The following is a 26,873-nucleotide window of genomic DNA, read 5'->3' as shown; positions in this document are numbered from 1 at the left end:
CTCTCTCTCATCCTAAAACCCCAAAACCCCAAAACCCATTCCTCGCGGCAAACCCAAAAACCCCAACGCAAAACCAAAGATGAGCTCCTCCAACAACAACTACACCACCACCACCCCTAACTTCGACAATCTCCTCCTCCAATCTCTTATGGGCCGCCTTCAACTCCGGCAACAACAACCACCACTACCTTCTCTCCAACACGACAACAACCATCTTCTCCTCTCTCAATCTTTTGAAGACCTTCTCCTCAACGCCGCCACCAACGGAGGGCGTCTCTCCGACTTCTCCTTCTCCGATGAAGATGGTGAAGACTTTTCCGACGGAGGCGGAGACTTCAAAACCCACCTCTCCAAGGAAGAATCCAAGCTTGAGAAGGAGCTGATTAAGGTCATTCTTAGTGGGAAGACGGAAACTTTGAAACCCAATTCAGGGCAGGCGGTTGCGATTGGTGAACATCATGTTTGTGTCGGATTTCATGAGGAAAATGAATCGGATTATCGGGTTTGGGAGTGGCATGGACATATTATGTTGTTTGATGAGGAGAATGGATATACTCCTGAGTACATTTATGGAAATTACTTCGAGAGGTTGATGGGGAAGATGAAGAGCGAGAAAAAGGAGGAGGAGGTAGAGGATATTGAGCAGAAGGTGGAGAATTTGGGTTTGAGGGAGTTGATTGAAGGTGGCGATACGACCGGGTGTCGGGTTCTTCACCAGAGCCGAAATGCCAGTTCGCCCAGGTAATATTTTATGTTGGGCCATCTTGTTTTGTTGATTGTATACATTATTTATTGAATTTCTTATGATTTTTTATCTATATGCTTGTGATTATTGTTTTATATGCTTTTGATTATTGATTGAGTTGAGCAATGAGCGATGACTTTGAAAATGAATGTGTAAGTTCTTCAAAATGCTAGTGATTATCTGTTACAGCTCAAAGAATTGAGCTGTGACAATGATCAAAAATGGTGATCAGTTTCTGAGAAATAGAACAGAGAGGATGAAGACTGAAGAGAGATATTAGAGAGAGAAGAAAGGAGATTCTATTATTATTTCACATGAGACTAGGGATGTCAATGGGGCGGGGCGGATGGGATGTAGGTCCCTCCATCCCCATCCCCACCTAAAATTTTCATCCCCATCCCCTCCCCATCACCCATGGCGGGTACAAAATTCATCCCCATCCCCGCCCCAACGGGTGTAAGCTAAAATCCATTCCCGCCCCACCACCCAACTGGGTATCCATCCCCGTCTTATCCCCGCTTCATACCCGCGCTAATACCCGCCTAATTTTTCTTATTTAGCAAACATTTGCCATATATACGGAGTAATCAAAGTTAACTATTGAAAAAAAATACTCTATGACTAAAGTAACCTATATAATCGAAAAAAATACTCATCATAACAAAAAAATCCAAACAAAAAACATAAAAATCTCACATAAATTTATATTATCACCTAAAGATGAAAATAAATCCAAACTCACCCCATCACCCATGGCGGGTATGAAGCGGGGCAAGTGGGGATGGGGCGGGGCGAGAGGGGACGAGGCGGGGCGGGCGGGGATGGGGCGGATTCAACACAAAATCCACACCCGCCCCATCACCCATGGCGGGTACGATTTTTATACCCATCCCCGCCCCATCACCCACCAAACCTACCTCCATCCCCGCCTACTTGGGGCGGATGCGGGGCGGGTCTCCCGCGAAACCCGCCCCACTGACATCCCTACATGAGACTGATTTACAAGAGGGAAAGAGTTATTTATATGCTCAGATGATCAACTAACTTCTCCCTATTTTGTGCTGTAGTTATAACAGATTATAACAATCTGTTAGATTCCTTCCCCCTTGAAAGGAAAAAATACATTTAAGAAAATGAAGACTGTAAAAAGATGCAAACTTTAGAACTCGTTTACATCGAATTCAGGATACTTTTTGCTCAGAATGTTTAGCTCCCTCCCAAGTTGCATCTGTCTCTGAAAATCCAATCCTTCCCACTGCACCAGATATTGGACTTGTGCTGCATTCTGATGCTTCACTACCCTTATCTGAAGTATAACAGTAAGTTTTTTACTTCATTTTATCCAGATCTTCCTTGCAACCAAACTGGAATGTTAACTGAATCAAGTATGTAACCTTTCCTACTTTATCAACCACTTGAAAAGGCCCATAAAACCTTGGTGAAAGCTTCTCATTACTTGTACTTCTAACAGATATCTGCCTGGTTGAAGCTTCAACCAAACCCAACTACCCAGCTCAAAAATTACCTCTCAGATTTTTTCTTATCCGCAAAATGCTTCATTCTTTCTTGAAAACATTGCTGCATAAAGCTTTAAAACAGAAGAGAAATGTAGCTGCTCCAATCAAGTGTTTCATTCATTTCGGCTTGCCCTAATGTGAGGAAAGCAAGGCTTTATATACAGCCCTAGGAGTTTACACAAACCAGTAAAGCAAATCAACCTAGAGAAGCACACCATGTGATCCTTAGAATCGGTCACATGATGCAACAGAAATGATTGACAAAAGTAGTAAAAACGGCTAGCAGTACATGGTCTTCGCATGACCTTTTACTTAACATTTTAGTACACTTGATTGGGCTTCATTATGGCTCATATGGCCTTGCTTCAATACTCCCCCTCAAGCTGAGAGTGAGAAGTTCGAACTCCCAGCTTGGATAGAAGGTGGTTGTGTTGCTGAGTGGTCAGAAGCTTGGTGAAGATGTCTGCTGGTTGCTGAGAAGATGGGATATAGACAGGTTTAATCAGCCCTGCAGAAGCTTGTTCTCTTATGAAATGGCAGTCAATGTCAACATGTTTGGTTTTTTCATGATGAACTGGATTAGCTGCAATAGCAATAGCTCCCTGATTATCACACTTGATTAAGGTTGTGTCTAGTTGTTTGATTCCCAGATCTCTTAGCAGCTGTTTGAGCCTATGTTACTCAGACACGGGTGTCGGTGTCGTGTCCGACACGGGTGTCGGAGTATCCGACACTCCGATTCAAATATTTGCAGACACTCTGACACGGTCAAAGGGGTGTCTTGACTTGTTTTTTAGACACGGCTCTCATACAAAGTGTCGGAAAAAAATACGACACTTTTTAAAAAAATACAAAATAATTGTTAAATTAAAAAAAATAATATTAAAATATTAATAAAAATTACTTAAATATCCAAATGCAAAATTTATTAAAGTAAACTAACAATAAATGAAATACAGAAAAAAAAAAAAGTACTCCGTAAAAAAAAAGAATGGGAAACATACTCCCAGCCACAGGGGTTTCACCACTTTACAATAAATGAAAAACAAACAAAAACCTAAAATAAATAGTTGAGTGGGAAAGGTAGGCAGTAGGCACGTGGGTTTGTCTACTTCCCACACCATACCTTTACTTTATTAAAAAAAAGGGTAAAAAAAAAAAAAGTTAGAAACTGTAAAGTCAAAACCCAGCTGTCCACCTTCCCACTTCCCACTCAGGTACAATTGCAGAAACAACAAAATGACGGGATTGAAGGAAGGAACGCCAGAACTTGGAAACCATGGCTGATTCTCAAAGAGTTAATTTCAACGAAAAACAAAATTGAAGAGGGCATTCAAATCGTTTTAACTTCTACAATAAAAGCCCCAACAATATTTTTCTTATCTCACCTTCCCCAACCGTCAATTGCTAGATCTAGGGTTTCGAATTCTTCAAGATCTAGTGTCCTTGGTTATGGGTAAGACAAATTTTAACACCTACGACGTATATCTTAATCTTGAATGATAAATTTTGAACTTTTTTCTACTTTTTTTTTCTCCTTCCGATCCCGACACTATATTCCGGACACTTTTCCGACATCGGTGTCGACACCTCGCCGGACACGTGTCGAGTGTCGTGTCGCGGGTCGGGTCGTGTCGACAGCGACACCAGCCGTCGGAGGGAGTGTCGGAGTAACATAGGTTTGAGCCACATAACTTCACACAGTTAAGGCCATAGACCTATACTCAGCTTCAGCACTGCTTCTTGCTACCACATTTTGCCTCTTTGACTTCCATGAGATAGGTGAGTTGCCTAGAAGGATGCAGAATCCAGATGTGGACCTTTTTGTAGATGGACAACCAGCCAAGTCACTGTCACAGTAAGCTGTCAGGGTGGCAGCTGACTTACTTCCCAATAGAATCCCTTGATTTGTGCTATTTGCAAGGTACCTGAGAATTCTCTTTGCAGCTTGCATGTGAACAGTTGTTGGTTTATGCATGAACTTGCTTAGGACATGGACAGTGTATGCTATGTCAGGCCTAGTTAAGGTGAGATATATGAGTTTTCCCACCAATTTTTGGTACTCTTCTGGATTCTCAATGGCATCACCTATGTCAGCAGTGAGCTTAGTGTGACTGTCCATAGGAAGTTTCAGTGGTTTGCAGTTTTTCATCTTGTATTCTTCTAAGAGATCAATAACATATTTCTTTTGGGATAGAAATATGCCTTCCACTGATCTGTCAACTTCAATGCCAAGGAAGTATCTTAGCTCACCCATATCCTTCATATGAAACTGTGAGGAAAGAAAAGCTTTAGCATCATTGATTGCTTGCATTTTGTTTCCAGCTAACACAAGATCATCCACATATACAAGGATCACAGTGAAGGAGTTTCCACTGCGTTTAGTGAACAAGGAGTAGTCTGACTTAGATTGTGAGAAGTTATAGCTCTTTAGTGCCTGGCTGAGTTTGGCAAACCATTGTTTTGGAGCCTGTTTAAGACCATAGAGAGATTTCACAAGTTTGCAGACTTTGTTTGAGGTGTTTTTCAATTGTTGAGATTGCTCCCCTTCTCCTTGAATGGATATCCTTCCCCCTTTTTCACAGTAGCCAGGTGGGAACTTCATGTAAACAGTTTCCTGTAAATCACCATGCAAGAATGCATTTTTAACATCCATTTGATGAACAAACCAGTCTTCTAAAGAAGCTACAGCAAGCAATGATCTCACAGTGGCCATTTTGGCTACTGGGGCAAAAGTTTCCTCATAATCTACACCATATTTCTGTCTATTCCCTTGAACAACTAGTCTACACTTGTCTCTTTCCACCCTTCCATCTCTATGGAACTTTGTTCTATACAGCCACTTGCAACCAATGGCTGTTTTTCCTGGAGGCAAGTCAGTGATTTCCCAAGTGTTATTGTTCTCAAGGGCTTCTAATTCTTCATTCATTGCATCCACCCATCTTTTGTGTTTTACAACATCTCTATAGTTGGTAGGGACTGTGTTTTTGATTACTTTGGCCAGAAAGCAAAAGAAGTCATAAGTGGCTTTGGTTTGAATCAGTTTTTGGATTTTTGAGGGTTGGACAAGGCAGGCATAGTTGGCTACATGATAATCACTGTGCCAGCTTGGAGGTTTGGTGGTTTTGGTGGATTTTCTGGTAGGAATAGGTGATGAGGGTGGTGTCTGTGGTTGGGTTTGTGTTTGGGTTTGAGGTTGAGACACCTCATTATGATCTATGTGATCATTTGGAGTTGTATGGTCAGTGTATTCTACCCAATCATTGCAAGTAAGGGTGTTTTGTGAGTTTCTGGCTATTTGTGGTTTAAAGATCTTATATGGGAAAATGTGTTCAAAGAATCTCACATCTCTACACAAACACTACATTGTTTGTTAAATTTAGAAGTTTATACCCCTTTTGGGTTATAGGATATCCCAACATCACACATGGTACACCTCTTTCTTGAAATTTATCAGACACTCTACTTGGGTTACTTGCCATGGCAAGACAGCCAATAGACTTTAAATTATCTTAAGCAGGAAGAGTTTTATGAAGTACCTCATATGGAGTTTTGTTGTCCAACACTGAACTTGGAAGTCTGTTTGTGATGTATACTGCAGCAAGTACACAGTCTCCCCAGAAATGCAGAGGTAATCCCCCTTGAAATCTTAATGCTCTAGCCATTTCAAGTAGATTTCTGTGTTTTCTTTCAGCTCTGCCATTTTGTTGTGGTATGTTCACACATGATGTTTGGTGTATGATGCCTTGTTTGTCAAAGAATGGCCTGCAAAGCTGATTATCATCAAACTCCAGAGCATTATCAGACCTGATTACTTTCACTTTCTTATTGAACTGAGTTTGGCACATGTTCACAAAGGTGTGAATGGCCTCAAATGCATCAGATTTTTGTTTGAGAAGGTGTACCCATGTTACCCTTGAGTGATCATCCACCACAGTGAGGAAGTACCTGTGATTTCTTCTTGTCTTCACCTTGTATGCACCCCAAATGTCAATGTGAACTAGCTCAAACAGATCCTTTGCCCTGGATTTGTTCAGATTGTATGGCAATTTGGTGAATTTGCCATAGGACATGTGAGACATACATCAGTGAATTTTGCCCACTCCTTTAATAGCTTTGCTGTTGATGTCTTGTATAACACAAAAATTGGAGTGGAAGTTCACTTTGCACTGACTATCTGTGGCCAGCTTCTGTACTGAGAGAAGGTTGTGTGTGAATTCAGGCACATACAACACAGAAGAGAGACTTAGGCCATTTTGAAGTTTGACTTTTCCACAATGTGAGATGATTGATGTGTGACCAGTTGGGAGATTGATTTTTGGCTCATTCTTACTCTTTTCAGGTTCCTGTAAGATTTCAAAACTTCCAGTCATATGATCTGAAGCTCCTGAATCAATTATCCAATCTGTTCTCACACAGTCAGCATGGTGACAGCTCACCATTCCAGCATAGCTCATGTCAAAGTCATCTTCTAAGTCTGATTGACTTGCCTTGGATGGAGTTGGAAGGAGTTTCATGAGTTGCTCAAGTTGTTCAGCAGTGAACATAGCTGGTTGTACATTTGAGTTTGAACTGCTAGCACTGCCTTGTGCATGTGTAGCTGTTCTACCACCTCCTCTTCCATTTCTACCCCTTGACCATCTACCACCCCTTGCACTGTTGCCATAATCTCTATTTTTCCCTTTCTGATCTTTTTCTTTCTGACCCTTTGGGTGCCAACTAGGAAAGCCTACAACAGTCCCACACTTCTCCCTAGTGTGTCCTGTTCTCCCACAAGCTGAACAGTTCTCATCAGTGCCTTTGCTGTACATAGCCAGTGGTTCTGACTCCTCTTTCACAGGTTTAAGAATCTCTCTTTGAGGCTCTTCTTGTTGCAATGCACTGCAAGCAGAGTCTACAGATGGCAAGGGACTCATCATCAGGAGGTTGCTTCTCAAACCTCCATATGCATCATCTACACCATTCAGAAACTGAAACAGCCTCTGCTCCTCTTGTTGTTGATGGAGGGCATTTATGAATGCATTTACTTCAGTGGTCATAGAAGTGATTGGTGGGTATGTTTGAAGAGACTCAAGTTCCTCCCACAGTCCTCTCAGATCTGTATAATAGTCTGTAATTGGTTTCCCTTGTTGCTTCATCTCATAGATCTGTTTATTCAGTTTATACTTCCTTGAAGCATTTGTCACTGAGTACCTTTGGTCAAGTTGTTTCCATATTTGTGCAGCATTTGTGCTAAACATCAAAGACTTTTTTATGCTTTCAGTTACATTACCAATGATCCATGAGATCACCATGCTATTACATGTGTCCCAATGTTCTTGTTTTACTGCATCAGAGGGGTCTCTCTTAACTAAACCAGTCAAAAAACCTAGCTTTCTCTTAGCAGCTAAACTGATTTCAAAAGATCTCTTCCAGGATCTGTAGTTAGAGGCTCCCTGAAGTTTTTCTACCACTACTGAAGTACTACCATCAGAAGGGTGCAAGTATAAAGGGCTAGTTGTTTCTATGGTTGTCATATTTCTATTGTTGGATCTAGACCTGGGCATGAACTCAACTTACACAGCACTGCACCAGTATATATATGAGTAATAAAGTTTGAAACTTTAACAATCAAACTACTCTAATCATGGATTCTACTAACACTGATTGAATCATACAAATTTTTGGAAAGTATTGGGACATTACAAACCTGAACCTGGTTGCTGTGATACCATGAAAACATTGCTGCATAAAGCTTTAAAACAGAAGAGAAATGTAGCTGCTCCAATCAAGTGTTTCATTCATTTCGGCTTGCCCTAATGTGAGGAAAGCAAGGCTTTATATACAGCCCTAGGAGTTTACACAAACCAGTAAGAAGAGGACAGCTAGCATGCTAAGCAAATCAACCTAGAGAAGCACACCATGTGATCCTTAGAATCGGTCACATGATGCAACAGAAATGATTGACAAAAGTAGTAAAAACGGCTAGCAGTACATGGTCTTCACATGACCTTTTACTTAACATTTTAGTACACTTGATTGGGCTTCATTATGGCTCATATGGCCTTGCTTCAATATTTCTTGTGCTCTTATGAGATGTTATTTTGCAGTCTTTATCATCTCCTCCCTTCTCTGCATTTGTCAACTGCTAGCCGCCTTAGATTCACCAGGTAAGTATGGTAAATGTAGAGGAGGAGGGAGGCTGGTTGTAGACCACCTTGTATGGTTTTTTTGGGCAGAAGTGTGAAAGTTGGTGTTGTACCACCACTCGGCAAGAGGAAGCCATAAACCCCACTCCTTAGGAATCTAACAACACATGCATCTCATAAAGTTTTCTAGACATTTGTTCACAATCTCTGTTTGGCCATCAGTTTGAGGATAGGATGGTAAGCTGATGAAAGCAGGAGCTCGGTGCCTTGAATGGAGAGAAGGGCTTGCCAAAACTGACTCAAAAACACTGAGTATGTGTCAGACACAATAGATCTAGGCCACCCATGCAATTTAAAGACCTGATCCAAGTAGCATTGAGCCACTTTAGCTGCTGTGTAAGGGTGAGAGAGGGCCATAAAATGAGTTGCGTTACTTAATCTATCAACGACCACCAAGATTGTAACACCCTACATTTAAGCCTATTTTAAAGACACTAATACAATTATTAACTTACTAATTATTAAAAATTTCGGCAGCACTTCCCCTAAATATGGACAACCTAAAATATCATTTAGGAAATTACGTCAAACCTTCTTTAACCTGTTCCAATTACACCAAACCAAAATATTAAGTTTTCCCCAAATTATTATCAGGGTGTTACTGCTACACCTACCTATTTAGTAGATGCAAAGCTAAATACTATTTATATTACATAACCAGGAGTATAATTCACTTTTAAACAGTTATTTAAGTTTCCCACAAAAGTAATCTATAACTAGGACTTCAACTTTACTTAGTAGCAAAAACTTAAGTGAACTTATGACGCCCTCACTCCAACGTGCACCCAAAATCAATCATCATTACCTGCATCGTCTGCTCACCATAATTCAATGGGTCGTCGCAGGTTCAATCCCAATGGGAGGACAATAACAAACAAAAACAAAATAAATATTCCAGGCATCACATTATCAACTGAAGTATTAAAATATTATATGCTTAAAGTATTAAAATAGCCATATTAGTTAATCTTGGAAAATACATATCCTAAAACCATTCTAAAATATTCCGAAAATATTTTTAAAAGCTTTATTAAAAAATATATTCAAATAATAACAATTGATTATATTTCAATAGAACAACTTACTAATTTCATGATATCCATAATTCAAAGTAAGTATAATGAAATTTAAGTACTTAAATAAAATCCTATCATAAGTTAAATCAATAATTGCTCATATTCTTAAATTTGAATTCCAATTCAACTTATTAAAGGTAGAGATTGTATACTTCAAAGCTAGGAAAAATCAGAAAATATAATTTCAATTGAATAGTTAGGGTTTAATGTTGAAGGAAATTTACAATCATAATCCTATTAAGAAAGGGGGAGGGGCTGCCGCCGCCACCACCGGCGACCTGACACCGCCGGAAGCAGCGACGGCCGAGCTGCCGTCTGCAGCGGCGCGGCAGAGCTGCTAGCAGCAGCGGTTCTATTTTTTTTTTCTATTTTTTTTGATGAAGAGAAAGAAGAGAGGAAAGGAGATGATGGCTACCTACAGCGGTGGCGTGGCAACGACGGTGGGTGAGGTGGGCGGCAACGGCGAAGAACGGTGGGAGGGAGAATGACGTGAAAGTGAGAGTGAGTTTGAGTGTTTGCCTTTGAGGGGAAAAATGAAGAGTTAGAGAAATGAAGGGGGTAATAAGAGTGAATGTCGGTGGAAAGTGATGAAAATATCTCACTGTTTCTTGATTCTTCTTTCTTCTTTTCTCTTTTTTTTTCTTCTTCTATTTATTTATATTCATTTTATTTTTATTATTATTATTATTATTATTATTATAGAAACTAATATTCTCTAGGGTATTTCCCACAAGATATCTAGGATTCTAAATATTTAAATTAGAAACATTTTCCATGATTCCATTTATAAATTTAAATATTGATTCCAATTAATTGAGCTATTAAATTATACTTAAAAGCGTTATAAAATAATCTATACTTTCTTAGTCGTAATAAAAACAAATAAATATTCCAGGCATCACATTATATCCCCCTTAAAAGAAAGTTAACATATCAGACCAATAATCAATAAAATATTAAAACTAATACTTCAATTCGAAAGTGAATCCTCGACCTTTACTAGAAAACATAAAATGCTAAACTATTTTGTTATATGATACTAAGATTCTAGTTATTACATCTCACCCTCCATAAAAAGAATTTTGCCCTCAAAATTTTATTGCATACCTTTTTCAAATAAGTATGGATACTTCTTGTGCATATCTTCTTCGGTTTCCCAAGTGCCCTCTTCAACTTCTTGACTTTGCCAAAGAACTTTAACCAAAGGAATCACCTTGTTTCTCAACACTTTATTCTTTTTATCTAGTATTTTAACGGGTCTTTCTTCATATGTCAAGTTTTCATCAAGCTCTATGTTCTCCAGTTGGATTATGTGAGAGGGGTCATGATTGTATTTCTTCAATTGAGATACATGGAACACGTTATGCACTTTTTCCAGCTCCATAGGTAGTGCTAATCTATAAGCGACCTCTCCTATCCTTTCCAACACTTCATAATGCCCAATAATCTTGGGCTTAACTTGCCCTTCTTCCCAAACCTCATGACGCCTTTCGTGGGAGATACTTTAAGAAACACATTTTCGCCAACTTCAAACTCCGAGGGTCTTCGTCCAAGATCAGCATAAGCTTTATGGAGATCTTGAGCTTCTTTCATCTTTTCTTGGATCATTCTTACATGCTCTATAGTCTGATCAATGTATTCTGGCCCCAAAATGAGTGTTTCAGCAATATCATTCCAACACAATGGACTTCTGCATTTTCTTCCATATAAGGCCTCGTGCGGAGCCATGCCAATGCTCGAGTGGTAACTGTTATTGTACGAGAACTCTATTTTCGACAAATGCTCCTCCCAAGATTCTTGGAACTCCATGACACACGCTCTCAACGTGTCTTCCAAGGTTTATAGTCCTTTCTGTTTGACCATCAGTTGCTGGGTGAAAGGCAGTACTAGACTTCAATAGAGTTCCATGAGCTTGTTTCCAGCTTCCTCCAAAAGTGAGAAAGAAATCGAGAATCTCCGTCAGAGACAATATCCTTAGGAACTCCGTGCAATCGCACGACTTCTTTCATATATGCATCTGCAAGTTGTCTCATATTCCACGTATCCTTCATTGCAATTAAACGAGCCGTCTTTGTGAGTCTATCCACAACAACCCATATAGCATTCTTTCCTGACTTAGTTGATGGTAATCCCATCACAAAGTCCATGGAGATAGAGTCTCATTTCCACCTATGTACTTCTAAGGGTTGCAATAAATCACCTGGTCTTCTGTGCTCAGCTTTTACTTTCTGACATGTCATGCATTTTGAGACGAAAGTGGCAACTTCTTTCTTCATTCCCGGCCACCAGAATTGTTGTTTCAAATCCTTATACAACTTACCCCCACCCGCATGAATTGAGTATGGAGTATTGTGAGCTTCTTGTAATATTCTTCGCTTAAGCAAAGGATCTTTCGGAATGCACCATCTTCCTTTATATTTTATGGTTCCATTTCCATCAATTTCAAATCCTTGAGCTTCACCCTTTTCTTTTATTTCTCTTATTTTTGACAACCATTCATCTACTTGTTGTTTCTCCTTTATCTCGTCGAACAAACTAAGCTCAATACTCATGGCACTAAGCATCGCTTCTACTTCTCCTTCGGGTACAACTTCAATACTTGGCTTTCTAAATTCGTTACACAACTCATTTGGGAGAACAAACGCTGCGTTCAAAGTATGCCTTGATTTTCTGCTTAGAGCGTCAGCAACTACATTTGCTTTCCTTCGTGATATTGGATTTCAAGATCATAGCAAATCCAAAATCAATATCACGAAGGAGGTGTCCATGGGGTTACCTTGAGTAAACTCAATTTTGGATGTCCTATCCTTCAACTCGCTCTTCTACTCCTATGTTACAGAAATAAAACGGAGAGTTAGTATCCTCTTTAGGAATTAACTCTACTTTATCAATGACAAAAGAACACTTGCTTTTCTTAGCAAACAAAATGTTCTGATGTATTAACTGAAAAACTGCTTCCAAATGAACTAAATGGTCTTGCATAGTAGCACTAAAAACTAGTATGTCACCAAAAAAGCCCAACAAACATTTTCTTAAAAGAGATTTGAAAATGTGGTTCATCCATGCTTGGATTGAGGCAGGGGCGTTAGTTAAGCCAAAAGGCATAACCAGGAACTCATAGTGCCCATTATGAGTTTTGTAACCTGTCTTGTACACATCTTCTTTACACACTCTCAACTGGTGATAACCAGCTCTCAAATTCAGTTTGTTATACACATAAGATCCTGACAACTCATCAATTAGCTCATCTACAACAAGAATTGTAAATTTGTCTTTCATTGTCCTCTTGTTCAACTCCCTATAATCAACACATAGCCTCCATGACCCATCCTTCTTTCCTACCAACACGACTGGAGATGCAAAAGGACTGCAGCCATCCTGAATAATGCCAACTTCTCAATGATGTCCCTTTGTTTCAAAGGATATCTATAGGGCCTAATGTAGACGGGGTTTGACCCAAAATTTAAAGGTATCCTATGATATAAAAAACCCGCTGGAGGTAAAACAGTGGGTTCTACAAAAATAGAACTGTGCTTTTCAATCGGTTCTTCTACTTAGGAACTGTATTCACTTCTACCTTATAGCAGTGAATTCCCATATTCAAATCCTCAATTTCATCAAAAACCATTTGTAGCAAATATATTTGGATTGCGTTGGCCATTAGCTTCTGAGAATTAGTGCTACAAGTAGCCCTCGTGCCTTTTGGAGGTATTCCTTTTAACAACAAATTATTACAACCAAAATCAAATCAATTTCCTAAAATCCCACTTAACGGTCCTAAATTACTCAACCACTGCACGCCTAGAACCATATCAAAACTCCCAAGAGGAATGATTAACATGTCAGATTTAAACTGAACAGACTGCATACTGCACACAAAATATATTTGCAAACAAACTGACAAGCTAAATGGTTTCCATCGGTAACAGTTCCTGCTTGTGCAGCAATGGGATCCAGTTTCAATCCTAACTTTTTGGCGAACTCCAAGTCTAAAAAATTATGAGTACTACCCGAGTCAATCAATATATGGAGGGGTTTACTTTGCATATAACCTGTCACTCTCATTGTCTGATAAGTGTGACTGCCACTCAACACACTTATTGAAATCTGATGCTCGATATTTTCTATTTCATAACATCGATCTCCATCATGCTCTACATCAGCTCCATCTTCCAATTCTACTTCATCGTAGCCAGGAATTTCAACAGTGTAGAGTTGAGTTTGCCTCACTGACATCTGTGGTTTCTTTATTAAAATTTGTCACAAAAATAACATAACCCTTTCAATTGTTTTTCTCTCCTTTCTTCAGCAGTGAGTGTTGTTTGAGGTCTTTGAAAAGGTTTGGAAGCATTTGGGTTTGTGTTTGGGGTTATTTGGGTGTTGTTTTGTCTGAAAGAGGGTGCGGCCACCACCAGAATAGCTTTCAGAAGAAGAAGGCTTGAAATTGTTAGCATAAGAAGGTTTAGAAAATCTGCTTGCTTCTAAGCTTTCTTCCTGAAATCTGGCATACTCCACTGCCTTAGCCAAGTTAGCAGGATGAAATGCTCTCACCATGGGTTTCACAGTAGGCTTCAATCCACCAATGTAGCTCTCCAGAAAATAGTTATCAGGTAGCTTATGGTTTTGCTGCAACATTAATGACCTATGGTTCTCAAATTCATCAATACAAGTCTCTAGATTTCCAGTTTGTGACAACTTATTAAAGTTTTCAACCACATTAACCCCATGTTCATCCTTATATTTAGTAGAAACATCAATGCTAAGTATTTACTACACTTCTTAAGCCACATTCTCAGGTTATTGCCATCGAATTCAGGAAACTCAAGATTAGGAACGTACCCTTGAACTCTAGTGAATTCATGTCTGCTTGCATCCCTGAAATCTTGCCTCCTATTATCTCTTGACTCAGCATAACTGTCTCTGTGAGTCAAACTCTCCTTGATTTCACCCAAACTTGCATCAATTTCATCATGGAGTCTTGCGTGAGATTCTTGCATATCTGTCTGAAACCCTTCTTGAACCGCCATTCTCACTCCCAAAGCAGCTACTTGTTCTTCAATTGCCACCATTCTTCTTACTGAAACTAGAGCCAGAACTGAGTCTGATGTTTGGGTTTTTAAGGGTTTTGTGTTTTGGATCAAATGGTATGTGTTTAAGGCTAAAGCATCCTTCTAACACATCTGCATTTGTCAAAACCAACTGCAACTGTTGTTCCAGACCTTCCTTCTCATCAAACATCTCTTTTTACCCCTTATTAATTCAGGCCTTGATAGTTCATGGTCATATTCCAATGCCCATTGAAGGTGTTTGTGATTCTAACGTACCGTGACTCTTTTTTGGGTTTGTAAAAATCTTGTCAAAACAGAAGATAACAAAGCAGAAGAAAAGTTTGGTTTAGGTGGTAAAAAACAACTTTTACACTGTTTTTAGGTGGTAAGATACAAGTTCTTTTTTTATGTGGTGAAAAACAAATTTTCGACTTTTTTTTTAGGTGGTAAAAAACAATTTGTCCCTAAAATTTTTAATCAAGAATTTTTAGTTTACTACTGTGAATGGATGTTAGCACAAAGTACTTTTTAAGCTGGGGTTCTATTACTATTGATTCTTACCCTTACTGATGGTTATTTAGTATTGAATCTATCATTTTGCAACACTATTTTAGTTAATGACTAATGAGCATCTGAATAAGTCTATAGTACTAAGAAACAATGATTGTGTATTTGTGTTCATTGTTGAGCGTACCTCCTGCAGTAAATATAAAGTTATACTCTTATGATTAGGAAGGTGAAATTCCCTCTGCTGGTTGTATGAGCAATTTCCTAGCTTGTAATCTTGTATGACGTGCTTCATCTTTTAGAAAAATATGCAATCAGCAAGCACTTGAGCATTGAGATAGCCTTTTCAAACGAGTTAACCCCAAAATTGGGATCTCAGTTTTGCAAAATATCACTTATGAGGACCTCACTTTTTCTTTGTCACCGTTTATGACCTCATTTCTCTTTTCCGGTCAAATTAACCATTGTAGTTAAATAAAAGTTAGGTCCCTGAGTTAAGAAATAAGAAAATAATGTTTTATTTTTATAAAAATACAAAACTAATTAATTATTCATGATTTTTCCTATTTTAATTTCTCTGTCCTCCAATGTCCCCTCTTTCATGGTTCCAGTACAACAGTACCACCTCTCTGGTTCTCCCTCTCCTTCACTAATGAAATTTGTCCATAATACTACCTCCGTTCCTTAATGTTCTTTATGCTTACTATTTGCACGAACTCCAATACAATATTTAACCACTAATATATCCCATTCCGTATGTGAAAAACTTATTAAAAGTTGATATTATAAAAATACATACCGAGACCAATCTAACAAGATCTTACATTATAACGTTTTGATGTATATAATAGTGAGAATATATGGTTAAAATTTTCATACTTTGAACACATATTCCATGGCGTAAAGAACTTTTAGGAACGGAGGTAGTAGTATACTAGTATCCAATTATCTGGTAATTTGCAAAAGATGATGATTCACTAATTACTCATACACAAATCACAAATGGTCAATAACAGATAAACAAAACAAAAATGATGAAATCTAAGTTGTAAATCACGACCCAAAATTTGGGAACCTCATCAAATTAAAATTACCTCAATTAGAGAAATGAGAAGGGAATTATACCAAGACCAACATATCAGTAACTCTCCTCCAACTATTCCAAAGCGAGTGAAGAAATGATTAATTTTCCATTCTAAAGCATAAAAGTCAACTCACTCTCATTAATTTCTCAGGCATCTCTTCTCTCTCTCTGGTGGCGCACGTTTAGGGCGTTTACTATCGTGCACCCACTCCATTGATGGGGCGGAAGAAGAAAGCTGTGAGCTCTACTCCTTCACTAGGTTCTCCTTCAGTGACTGGTGAGAAAGCTATTGCAAGTGTAAGCACTGTTCCATTGGTGAAAACACCGTTGCTTGAGCAACAAGTAACAACATCCCAGAATCGATTGAGCGCCATGGATCAGCAAGGTGAGCTTGTTTCTTCTTCATTAGTTCATCCAAGTGCTGGATTGATACCTCTAGAGCTCCATAACACGATTTTGGCTTACGATCAAGTTCTCGGCATCTCTGGTTCAGCTGGAAACCAAATAGAGCCGTTATTTTCGAATTTGGGGGAAAATGCTGTTCAATCTCAGATTGGAAACAGGGGAGGATCAGGAACTGGTGACTTAGAGATGCAACGCAGATCGAGGGCTTTGGCCTCTTAATTGAGGGAAAACATAGAGCAAAACCAGCCTATCTGTGCTCCTACTCAGCCTGCACCAGTGGCTCAAAGGCGATTGGAGATGGATGGCACTCAGGCTCCTACCACCTGGTAGCTTATTTCAGAGATCTCCTTTAGCAGGTAAAGGTGTTTCTCTTAAGTCTGTTGCTCCAGTAGTTAAAGAGGGTAAGAAACTTGCTCAATTACAGAAGAATGAGGTAGATGATATGACTAGGAAATGGTTAGCTGCTATTGTGTTGTATGTAGTGGGTGATACTCCAACCATTGCTGCTATTAAGAGGTTCATTTCTGCTAACTGGGTCAACATTGGTACACCTAATGTTTTTCTTCATGATGATGGGTATTTCATTATCCAATTTGACTCAGTAGATGATAGAAATTCTGTGATGAGTGGAGGTCCATACACGTTTTTCAGTAAGCCAATGATCATTAAACCCTGGTCCCCAGAATTCAATTTTTATGAAGAAGTTTTAAGGGTCATTCCATTATGGGTTAGATTGCCTAATCTCCCACTGAATTGCTGGAGTGGTGATTCTCTTAGTAGGATTGCTAGTTTGTTGGGAGTTCCTATTTGTGCTGATGACTGCACTACAAGACAACAGAGGGTGTCTTTTGCTCGAGTTTTGGTGGAAATGGATGTGACAGCAATTCTGCCTGATCATATCTGGATTGAAGATGTGAATGGTCAGGAATTTAAAAAACAGGTTCAATATGACTGGAAACCCTCTTATTGTCATAAATGCCAATTACCAGTCCATAACTGTGCTAGTGTTGCTAAAACTCAAGTGCAGCAAGCCAGTAAGCCACCCCAGGTGAAGAAGATGTGGGTTCCAAAGAAAACAACTGTACCCCCATCAGTTATTGTTACTCCTTCTGCTACTCCTTTGAACCAGAGCTTGGTTGTGAATCAATCAGGTGCTGATGGTGGTTGGAAGGTGGCTACTAAAGGAGCAAGAAGTAGAGGTGTGCCTGTGTCACACAGCAACTCTTTTGGGCCTTTGAATGAAGATGATTCAGATGAGGTTGTTGTGGAGGATGATGTAGAGGAGCTGCTGGATGGTGATTCTGGACCAATTTCTGAATGTTGAATCTTTGTACATGGAATATTAGAGGGCTAAATGATCCCTCTAAGGTCACTGAGGTAAAAAGGCTTATTAGTATCTATAATATTAAAATTATTGCAATTTTAGAGACTAGAGTCAAGATTAGCAAACATCAGTCTATCATGAATAAATTTGGGCATTCTTGGAACTGGGAAAATAACTATGTGCATAGTTCTAAAGGGAGAATTTGGTTAGGGTGGCAGACTAACTGTGTTACTGTAAAAATTTTGAGGTGTAATACTCAATTTATCCACTGTGAGGTTATTGATCAGCAGTGTGTGCACTGCTTCTTTTTCACTGCAGTCTATGGGTTGCACACCATAGATGACAGGAAAGCTTTGTGGCATGACTTAGGTGATATTAATGCTACAGTGGGTAGTTCTCCTTGGTTGATTTCTGTTGACTTTAATGCTATCATGGGTTTCCAGGAGAGAGTAAATGGGGGGGGGGGGGGGGGGTTGTGACTTTAGCAGAAATTAAAGATTTTGCTGATTTTGTGGATGCCTATCAGCTCTATGAGTTGCAGAGCAAAGGTCACTTTTATTCTTGGCATAAGGGGGGAGATAACACTAAAACTGCTAGCAGAATTGATAGATGTTTAGGCAATGGGGAGCGGATGAGTATGAAGAGTGATGTGTGTTCTGAATACCTTAATTCCTCCCTTTCTGACCATTGTCCTATCTTGGTTAAGTGCATTCCAGAATCTCTTGGTGGTGGTAGGCCTTTCAGGTTCTTAAATTATTTAGTTGATCATGATAGCTTTCTTCCTTCAGTGGAGCATTGTTGGAAGGAATCTATGCCAGAATCTGGTATGTTACTTGTGTGGAAAAAACTGAAGTTGGTGAAACTGAAACTGAAGTCCATTCATAAACAGGAGTTCCAAGGTATTGCAAATAAGATAGATCAAGCAAGGGTGCAACTTGATTCTATTCAGAATCAACTTCAGCAGAATCATTCTGATAGTTTCCTGCTGAGTCAGGAGCACAGTTGCTCTGCAGATTTGAAGAAGTGGGTGAGAATTGAAGAAGTGGCTTTGAGACAGAAATCTAGGCTCCATTGGTTACAAGTGGGAGATTCTAATAGTAGATTCTTCTTTGCTTCAGTCAAGGAGAGGCACAGGATCAACAGGATCACTGAATTAATTGATGATGATAACAATAAATTAGGGACACCAGCTGATATTCAGGGTGAGGTTTTGAAGTTCTATGGGCAGTTGCTTGGTACAAGGGCTAGCTCTTTGCCTTTGATTGATCTTCCCACTATGAGAGAGGGGCCCACACTGAGTAATTCTGCTAGGCTTTCTTTATGCCAGCCAGTAACTGAAGGGGAGATTGATCTAGCTTTGAAGGGGATTGATGACAATAAGGCACCAGGAATTGATGGATTCAATGCAATCTTCTTCAAAAAGACATGGGGGATAATTAAAACTGATATGTATGCTGCTATTATGGGATTTTTTGATAATAGGAGGATGTTGAAGCAAGTGAACTGTACTACTGTGACCTTAGTTCCTAAAGTTCCTAACCCTTCTAAGGTTAAGGAATTTAGACCTATTGCTTGCTGTACTACTATCTACAAGATTATTTCTAAAATCTTGACTAGTAGACTTCAGAAGGTGATTGGCTCTATTGTTAGTGACTGTCAAGCAGGGTTTATCCCAGGAAGAATCATCTCAGATAACATTCTTTTGCCAGCCTTGTGTTCCCTTTCCTGCTAAAAAAGGGTTAAGACAAGGTGATCCCTTGTCCCCCTTTCTCTTTGCTATTGGTATGGAGTACCTCTCCAGAAGTCTTAGCCAGTTGAAAGCTGATCCTAACTTCAACTTTCATCCAAAATGTGAGAAGCTGAATATCACTCATCTCATGTTTGCAGACGACTTGCTTATGTTTGCCAGAGCAGATCCTATTTCAACTACTATGTTGTTTCAGAAGTTCCTGTTGTTCTCAAAAGCTTCAGGGTTGGAAGCCAATCTGGATAAGAGTAATGCCTATATTTGTGGTGTAAGTTCAGACATTCAGCATCAAATCATGCTCACCTTGAATATTCCTTCTGGTGAGTTTCCATTTAGGTACTTGGGTGTTCCTTTGTCTACCAAGAAACTGTCCTATGCTCAATGTAAACCTTTAGTTGATAAAGTATTGAGTAGAGCTAAGACTTGAACTGTTAAATATCTTTCCTATGCTGGCAGGCTGCAGCTAGTTAAAACCATTCTTCTTAGCCTACAATCCTTCTGGTGTCAGATCTTTGTGTTACCTAAGAAAGTCATTAAGGAAGTACAAAGCTACTGCAGAATTTTCTTATGGACAGGTGGTAATGATTGCTCCAAGAAAGCTCTTGTTGCTTGGTCTCATATGTGTTTGCCTAAAACTGCCGGTGGTTGGAACATTAAAGATATGGAGATATGGAATAAGGCAGCTGTGTGTAAGCTTTTGTGGGCCATCACTCACAAGAAAGACAGGTTGTGATCCAGATGGGTAGATGGGTATTATATGAAAGGGAGGTCTATTGCTGATGTTCATTGCCCTTCTACTATGTCCTGGTCACTTAAAAAGATTATTGGTTGTCAGGAGTTGGTCACTAATGTAGGTGGATGGTCAGCTGTTGAGAAGGGTGGTTGTTTCTCAATCAAACTGATGTATAGAAAGCTGTGTGGAGACCATCCTAAAGTTCCATGGAGAAGACTCTTATGTAACAACTTGGCTACTCCTAAAAGTATCTTCATCATGTGGATTGCTATCTGGAAAAGGCTTCCTACTTTGGACAGGTTGTTTAAATGGGGGGTTGTTGATTCTGAAGTATGTCCTGTTTGCTCCATGGGTACTGAATCTATTGAGCACTTGTTCTTTGCTTGCACCCTATCCTGCAGAGTTTGGCAGAAAGTTTTGGATCTGCTGCATTTCAAGAGAAGGCCAGAATCCTTTGATAATGAGATGCAATGGTTGATTAAGAGCTGTAAAAGAAGTGGAAGCAGACACAAGCTGTTGGGTATGTTTTTTGCTGAATGTATCTACTCCATTTGGTTGAACAGGAATGATGTTGTGTACAATCAGGTGTGTAAAACTCCTGAGAGGTTGTTTAGGCAGATTCAGTTCCATATAGCTAGTAGATCTTCTGATGCTTTAAGTTCTACTTTGTTAAACTTGAGTAGATAAGTGTATTAGGGGCTGTGTTGCTGTTTTGCTTGTGCTGTAACTGAGGCAGTTTGCCTATTTCCTCCTTTTGGTAATAAATCTCTTATTTGCCAAAAAAAAAAATTTCTCAGGCATCACAATATATCGACGAAAAGCCTGTACCAAATACTCCTCCAACAAATCTCCCTTAAAGAATACACATATTTTTTATTAAGGGGAAATAATACACCTTCCCAATCAATTGAACCGAGTCTAAGCCCCTAATCACCTTTTAATCACCGCAACAAAACCCAAACCCACAATAGAATTTCACAATTGGAGGTTGAGAAAACAACCCAGTAATCCTCGAACTCGAGACCTTCAACGACTCACTACGTGTTCTACAAGAACAAATCGCAATTAATCATGTTTCCTTCTGAAAGACCCTTGTACACATTTACACAAGAATACAGAGGACCCATAACGGAGTTGGAGGTCATGAGTTCGACACAGGGTCGCATTATGTCATCGTTGTCATCATAAACAACGATTTATTTGGGGGCTTTGAGGGAGGTCAACTCGAGGAAGGAGTTAGAGGAGAGAGAAGTGGATGGTGGTTGAGGGACGGAGAGAGGAGGCGGTGGAGATGAGTGGAGTTGGAGGGTGGCGGCCAACGTGGTGTTTGAAGGTGGAGGAGGACGGAGGTGATGATTGAATAAACATCATTTAATTTGTCTTTAAGCATTTTGTAAAAATATAAATAATAGGAATTATAATTTGAAGGAACCTATCTTATTTCTATGACCTCAGTTTTTTTTATTAGCTCCGCTGAGTCAAGCATGGGTTAAGTGGTCGTATTCTTAACCTTAAGTCCCAATTGTTTGACAAAAAATAGTGAGGTTCTGAAGTGGTGATTTTTGCCAAAATCAAGATCGCAAATTTGGGGTCAACTTCTTTCCAAACAGCTCATATTTGTGGCAGATGATTGCTAAGGATTTGCATAGATAACAGACCCAAACGGTACATGACTATGGACAGAAAAGAGAGATTATAGGAAGAACGTGCAATGATATGATTGTATTGATGCTAGTCAAGGTAAAATGCATTGATTACAACCTCTAATCTTCCAAATCTCTCGAGAGGTGGATTCTCTCCGAATCAAGCTTACTAAGCTAACCCAAAATACTCTATCAATATTTAACATCCTTTCTGCCTCTCTAACTTGCCTTATTTATAGAGATTCTACTCTAACAAACTAACTTCTTCTTCAAGCTACTAACAACCTAAATTGGTGATATATCAGTTCGTTGCAATGGTCAATTGGTGATACAGCTCCATGTTCAAACTCTTTTGTATAATGGATGTGCACAAGTTTGGCAAGGAGATTCTTTTGACTAACTGCCGTCAATATAATGTTTCTCTCAAGCTGACATCGGCAACCAAAGAGCATATTCCAATTTTTTTTTCCACCCATGTTGGCTATTTAACCGCATATTAGACTCATTGATTATCCACATCATGTGTTCCAAATTAATTGACTAGTTTTTGAAGCCACCTCCGAGCTACCATGACCTTCTGTTGATTGAGGTCCATTTGACAACACACTATCACAGTTGCTGCCTACCTGTTGTTCGTATGTAGTCACTATGTAAATCTTGGAACCCTTGCTTTTACCTTAAGCAAAAGCTACTTGACATATATGGCTATCTGCCATGCTTCCATAGACACCCCACCCCAGGGCAACTGAATCTATAGCACCTTAGGGGCCGTCCATGACCACTCAAGATCCTAATTAGTCATCCTTTGTTCAGCTTTGAATAAAGTTAGTGTTTTCCTATAAATTTCACTCAAATTGGCTTCAATTGTCTCAACTTCGCTCAGTTTTCTTCTAACAATCTCACTTTTTAATTAACTGGGAAAACACCAACTTTAAGTGATATATCCTTCATGCCTTGGAACTTGAAGTACTGGCCATTCTATTTTACTTTTTGCCAAGTGACCCATTCCCCCTCCCACCCTTGCCTCCATTGCTGCACCCCAGCAACAAAGCATCATCACTTCCACACTTCTACCTATGTTCGGACCACCTGCACCATCTCCACGACTCCACAGCACAATCAACTTGTATATAAAAAAAACCGAGTAATTCCAATAGGAAAATATTCCCTCTACAAGCCTAGATTTCAATATGCAGCCATAGTAATGGCAGAGGGACTTGTTCTATTCCAGTAAAATGTTCATAATTCAGAAAACTACTAATACAAAGATATGTTCAAAAGAGCAAATGCTAAAACGAAACATAGAAACATCTTTTAATTGTAATTGTTGTGGTTTTAGACCTGAAATTGAGGAAGAGGGGAGCAAGGGCAACGCATATCCTGTGGAGCTTAAGTCAAATTGCAGATGGTGGTGGCGTGCATAAGAATCGGTAGCAGGCTTGTTTGATCTTCCAAGGCAGAAAACAAGAGAGAAGAGTGAGAAAAAGGAGTTGCATGAGAGAGACAGGTGAAGCAGGGGAGTGATGATGATAGTGACTCTCGCTTGGGTTGCCGGTGACAAGAGAGATGAATGAGGGTGAACGTAGAGGATGATCACAGGGAGAAATAGGAGTACGACCAAAGGTCTCGTGTAGTGAGCGTGGTCGCTGATGGGGGCTTTTTTTAAAAGATAAAAGAAGCTAATTAATCTATAACACGTGGCCTTATGACCTGCTAAATTGTGAACTAAGGTCTGACCTCAGATAAAATTCCATAACATAGTGTGATGTGTTGGAGTTTTACAAGGATAGGGTGATACAAACAGTTAAGTTTGCTTCTTCCTTCTATTAGAGGGTCTTGGAGGTACAAGAAACTATTATTATAATCTCTAATTCTAATGGATAATGAATATTGGAGAAAATCTGAGCCACTTGAGATTATCTGCCTCTTAAAGTTAAAGCTTAGAGATCGAGATTGCCTATTATGGAGTTTTGCATACTTAGTTGTTGATACTTAGGGGGTGTTTGGTTAGGAGAGGTTTGAGGGAAAAATAGCTTTTTGGGGTGAATTAGAGGTTTGACCTTTAGAAAAAGCTAATTGGGAGTGTTTGGTTAGGAGAGGATTGAAAGAGAGTGTTGGGGTGAAAAAGCTAATTTTGAAAAAGCTCAATATAGGAGCTTTTTGCAATTAGAGGTTTGAGAAAGTGGATAAAAATGACCATTTTGTCCTACTATTGCCTATAATTACAACCACTATCAACCTTGCTACCCTACATATTTTTCTCCTAAAAACATTACTCACTTTCTTTTTCATTTCACCCTATTTACTAGATTCGGTTTTTTGTTGTAATAAATTTTATATTAGTACTTTTAAGCAATTGAAGTATATTGCAATCATGCTTAAAATATCACTAGTAATATCTCTCTAATTGAAAAATATATATTATTAAAAAATTTAAATTAAGAATAATTTTTTAAAAAATAAATATATTTTATTTAGTCAATGTTTATTAGAAAAATATAAAGAGAAAAAAATTAACACAATAAACTATTTGTCTAATATTAATAAGAAACAAAGTATGTCAATGTCCTTAATGGTCATTTTACATATTAAACAACTAACAACTACCAGCTAATTTACCAAACACTTTTACCCAAACAGCTAATGCAACCAGCTAGTCAAATCAGCTAATGCTAACAGCTAGTCAAACCAGCTATCAGCTAACAACTCCTAACTAAACAGGGCCTTATGCTTTGCTCAAGTTCACTTTTCAGGCTTGGAAATTATAACTTGTAACGGTACAAGTATGTGACCTAGTTGGATTCTTGTGACACTTATTTTTGGTGCGCCTTAGATGTGAACCATGCACATCTGAGATTAATATGTATGCACACACAAATGCTAACGCCTAGTGTTCTTCATTTGTTGCATCGTTCATCGAATAACTGCATTCTTATTTGCTGCGATGTTTCTTTTTCTGGCAAGTCCCGATAACTCCCTTACTGACAATGTAGATATCAGAAACACTTGGATCATTTTCTGAAAGTCGCCCGTGGTTCAATTACTAAGCCTTAGGATACTTTAAAGCATAGTTACTATAGTTGGTGTTATATCTCACTTGTGATGATCTTTTTTGACATTCTACCTCCTGGTACTGCAGAAATGATTTTGTGGAACAAGCTGTCACATATTATCACTTTACATTATGCTAATAAAGATGCAAACTTTTGCTTGAAGCAGGTCTCTGAACTCTTAAAGGTACAAGTGGAAAACTGGAAACTGAGGTGCTGTAGACTTGGACATCATCCAAAAGTTTGTGAAAGAAATCCTGGGTTACTCTCTTTGTCTAAGTTTTGGTTTTTTGATATCCACATTGATTTTGTCACACACTCTAGGGCTTGTGTTTTTTATTTGGAAGATCGATTTTTGATGGAGGTCAAAATCTGATAATTGTAGCAGGCGAATGTAATTATTTCCTTTCAAGTAAAGCTATATGCCTCCAAATTTCCCACCCATAAAAAGGGAGAGGTTATATGATTGATTATTCAATTTTAGCGAGATTGAATGGCTAGTTGGTTAGCCACTAGCGGATCTAGTGTGGCCGTGTCAGTGTGGGTGCAAGGGGTACAGAATGTGCCACCGGTTTTTGCCTGACCACCCAAAAATCACCCTCTTATAATAATAGACCTAAGTTTGTTTCTACTGTATAATCATTTTTTGCATGCGTACAGCGAAGAATGACGATAGACAAATTATACAATACGTACGGAATGTAAGGTTGGACATCTGTTTATTTTTTGAAAACGTGCTGCTCTTTTTTATTATGGAATTTTCTGAATATTTTTCTTTTTATTGCCCAAAATGGAGCAATTGTTTAGTAAGCTGTAAGATGTCCAAACTGAGAATTCTTCTGAATAATTTTCTTTTCGGAATCGGTGATTGGATCATCGGGACGAAAATTAGTCATTACTCATTACTGTTAATGGTAGACATTTTGGTCATCCAAAAAATATTGTAAAAAACAAAAAAACAAATAAAAAGTTCAACTTTAGTAGCATGCTAATTGCGAATGGACTTTTACAAATTTGGAATGTTGAAGATACAATTCAAGATAAAAAATTCTAATTCTGATTCTGATTCTGAATAGATAGTACTCCAGAGAAGATTTTCCTTGTAATTTTGATGTAATTTTGGGAAATTAAGGTGGTGGGGGAAGAAATAGATGCTATATTTTTCTTTTTTGTTTTTAAAGGGAATTCTATGTTTACTTTATAATAACGATTCTACTAGACTGGGATATCAATTGGTAAATAGGCCCAACAACCCAAGTCATGCTCATCAGAAGTGTGGGTAAGGAAAATATGTGAACCTTCATCCCAAAGAACAACGCAACTAGTAAAAACAAACAAAAGGTAATGAGTTAGATCCCTATCACTTGCACCAAATACGGAGCACAGAGCACTAGTCAGTAATCTTAGTATTCTCATACTTATATATGGTCCATTATGAATAAAACCCATTTTTATCATTATCATTAATAGCACTTAGTTGAGGAGAACACGTACTACTTAGGGACAGTTCAAGACTCTATCCGAATCCTGTCTGACTTTACCCTAAAAAGGTTATGGATCTGATTTTTTAGACCCGATGGATACAAAGAATGTATGGGTCTATGTAGTATCGGGTAAAATAAGGAAAATACTCTAACATTTTCATACCATAATATATCAACATACGTTGTGGTTAATTGGTTCCCCGCCCAGACTAAGAACTCACACCCTCTCAACTTTTTGGAAATAAAACTTTAAATTTATTTAAACTATTTACAATATATAGCCACAAATATTATTTAGGCACGTTTGTCAATGTATGATTTC

At 38.7% G+C, this 26,873-nt stretch overlaps 1 protein-coding gene across 2 annotated transcripts; it reads left to right on the top strand.

Moving 5' to 3' along the window:
• LOC110779021 (uncharacterized) lies at window positions 1-25,834 on the top strand. Of its 2 annotated transcripts, none has more exons than XM_056828552.1 (2): window positions 1-741; window positions 16,317-16,512. In XM_056828552.1, exons 1-2 carry the CDS (start codon window positions 80-82, stop codon window positions 16,444-16,446), a joined length of 792 nt encoding a protein of 263 aa, XP_056684530.1. In that variant the 5' UTR covers window positions 1-79; the 3' UTR covers window positions 16,447-16,512. The 2 variants fall into 2 exon arrangements, with proteins under 2 accessions (XP_056684530.1, XP_056684531.1); XM_056828553.1 differs by lacking the exon at window positions 16,317-16,512 and adding an exon at window positions 25,237-25,834 and having other exon boundaries at window positions 3-741.
• The last annotated feature ends 1,039 nt before the right edge of the window (window positions 25,835-26,873 follow it).

This window comes from Spinacia oleracea, chromosome 5, assembly GCF_020520425.1.
Source record: "Spinacia oleracea cultivar Varoflay chromosome 5, BTI_SOV_V1, whole genome shotgun sequence".
NCBI lineage: Eukaryota > Viridiplantae > Streptophyta > Magnoliopsida > Caryophyllales > Amaranthaceae > Spinacia > Spinacia oleracea.
The sequence above is the reverse complement of the archived record's forward strand: the minus strand, read 5'-3'. Positions and strand labels throughout refer to the sequence as shown.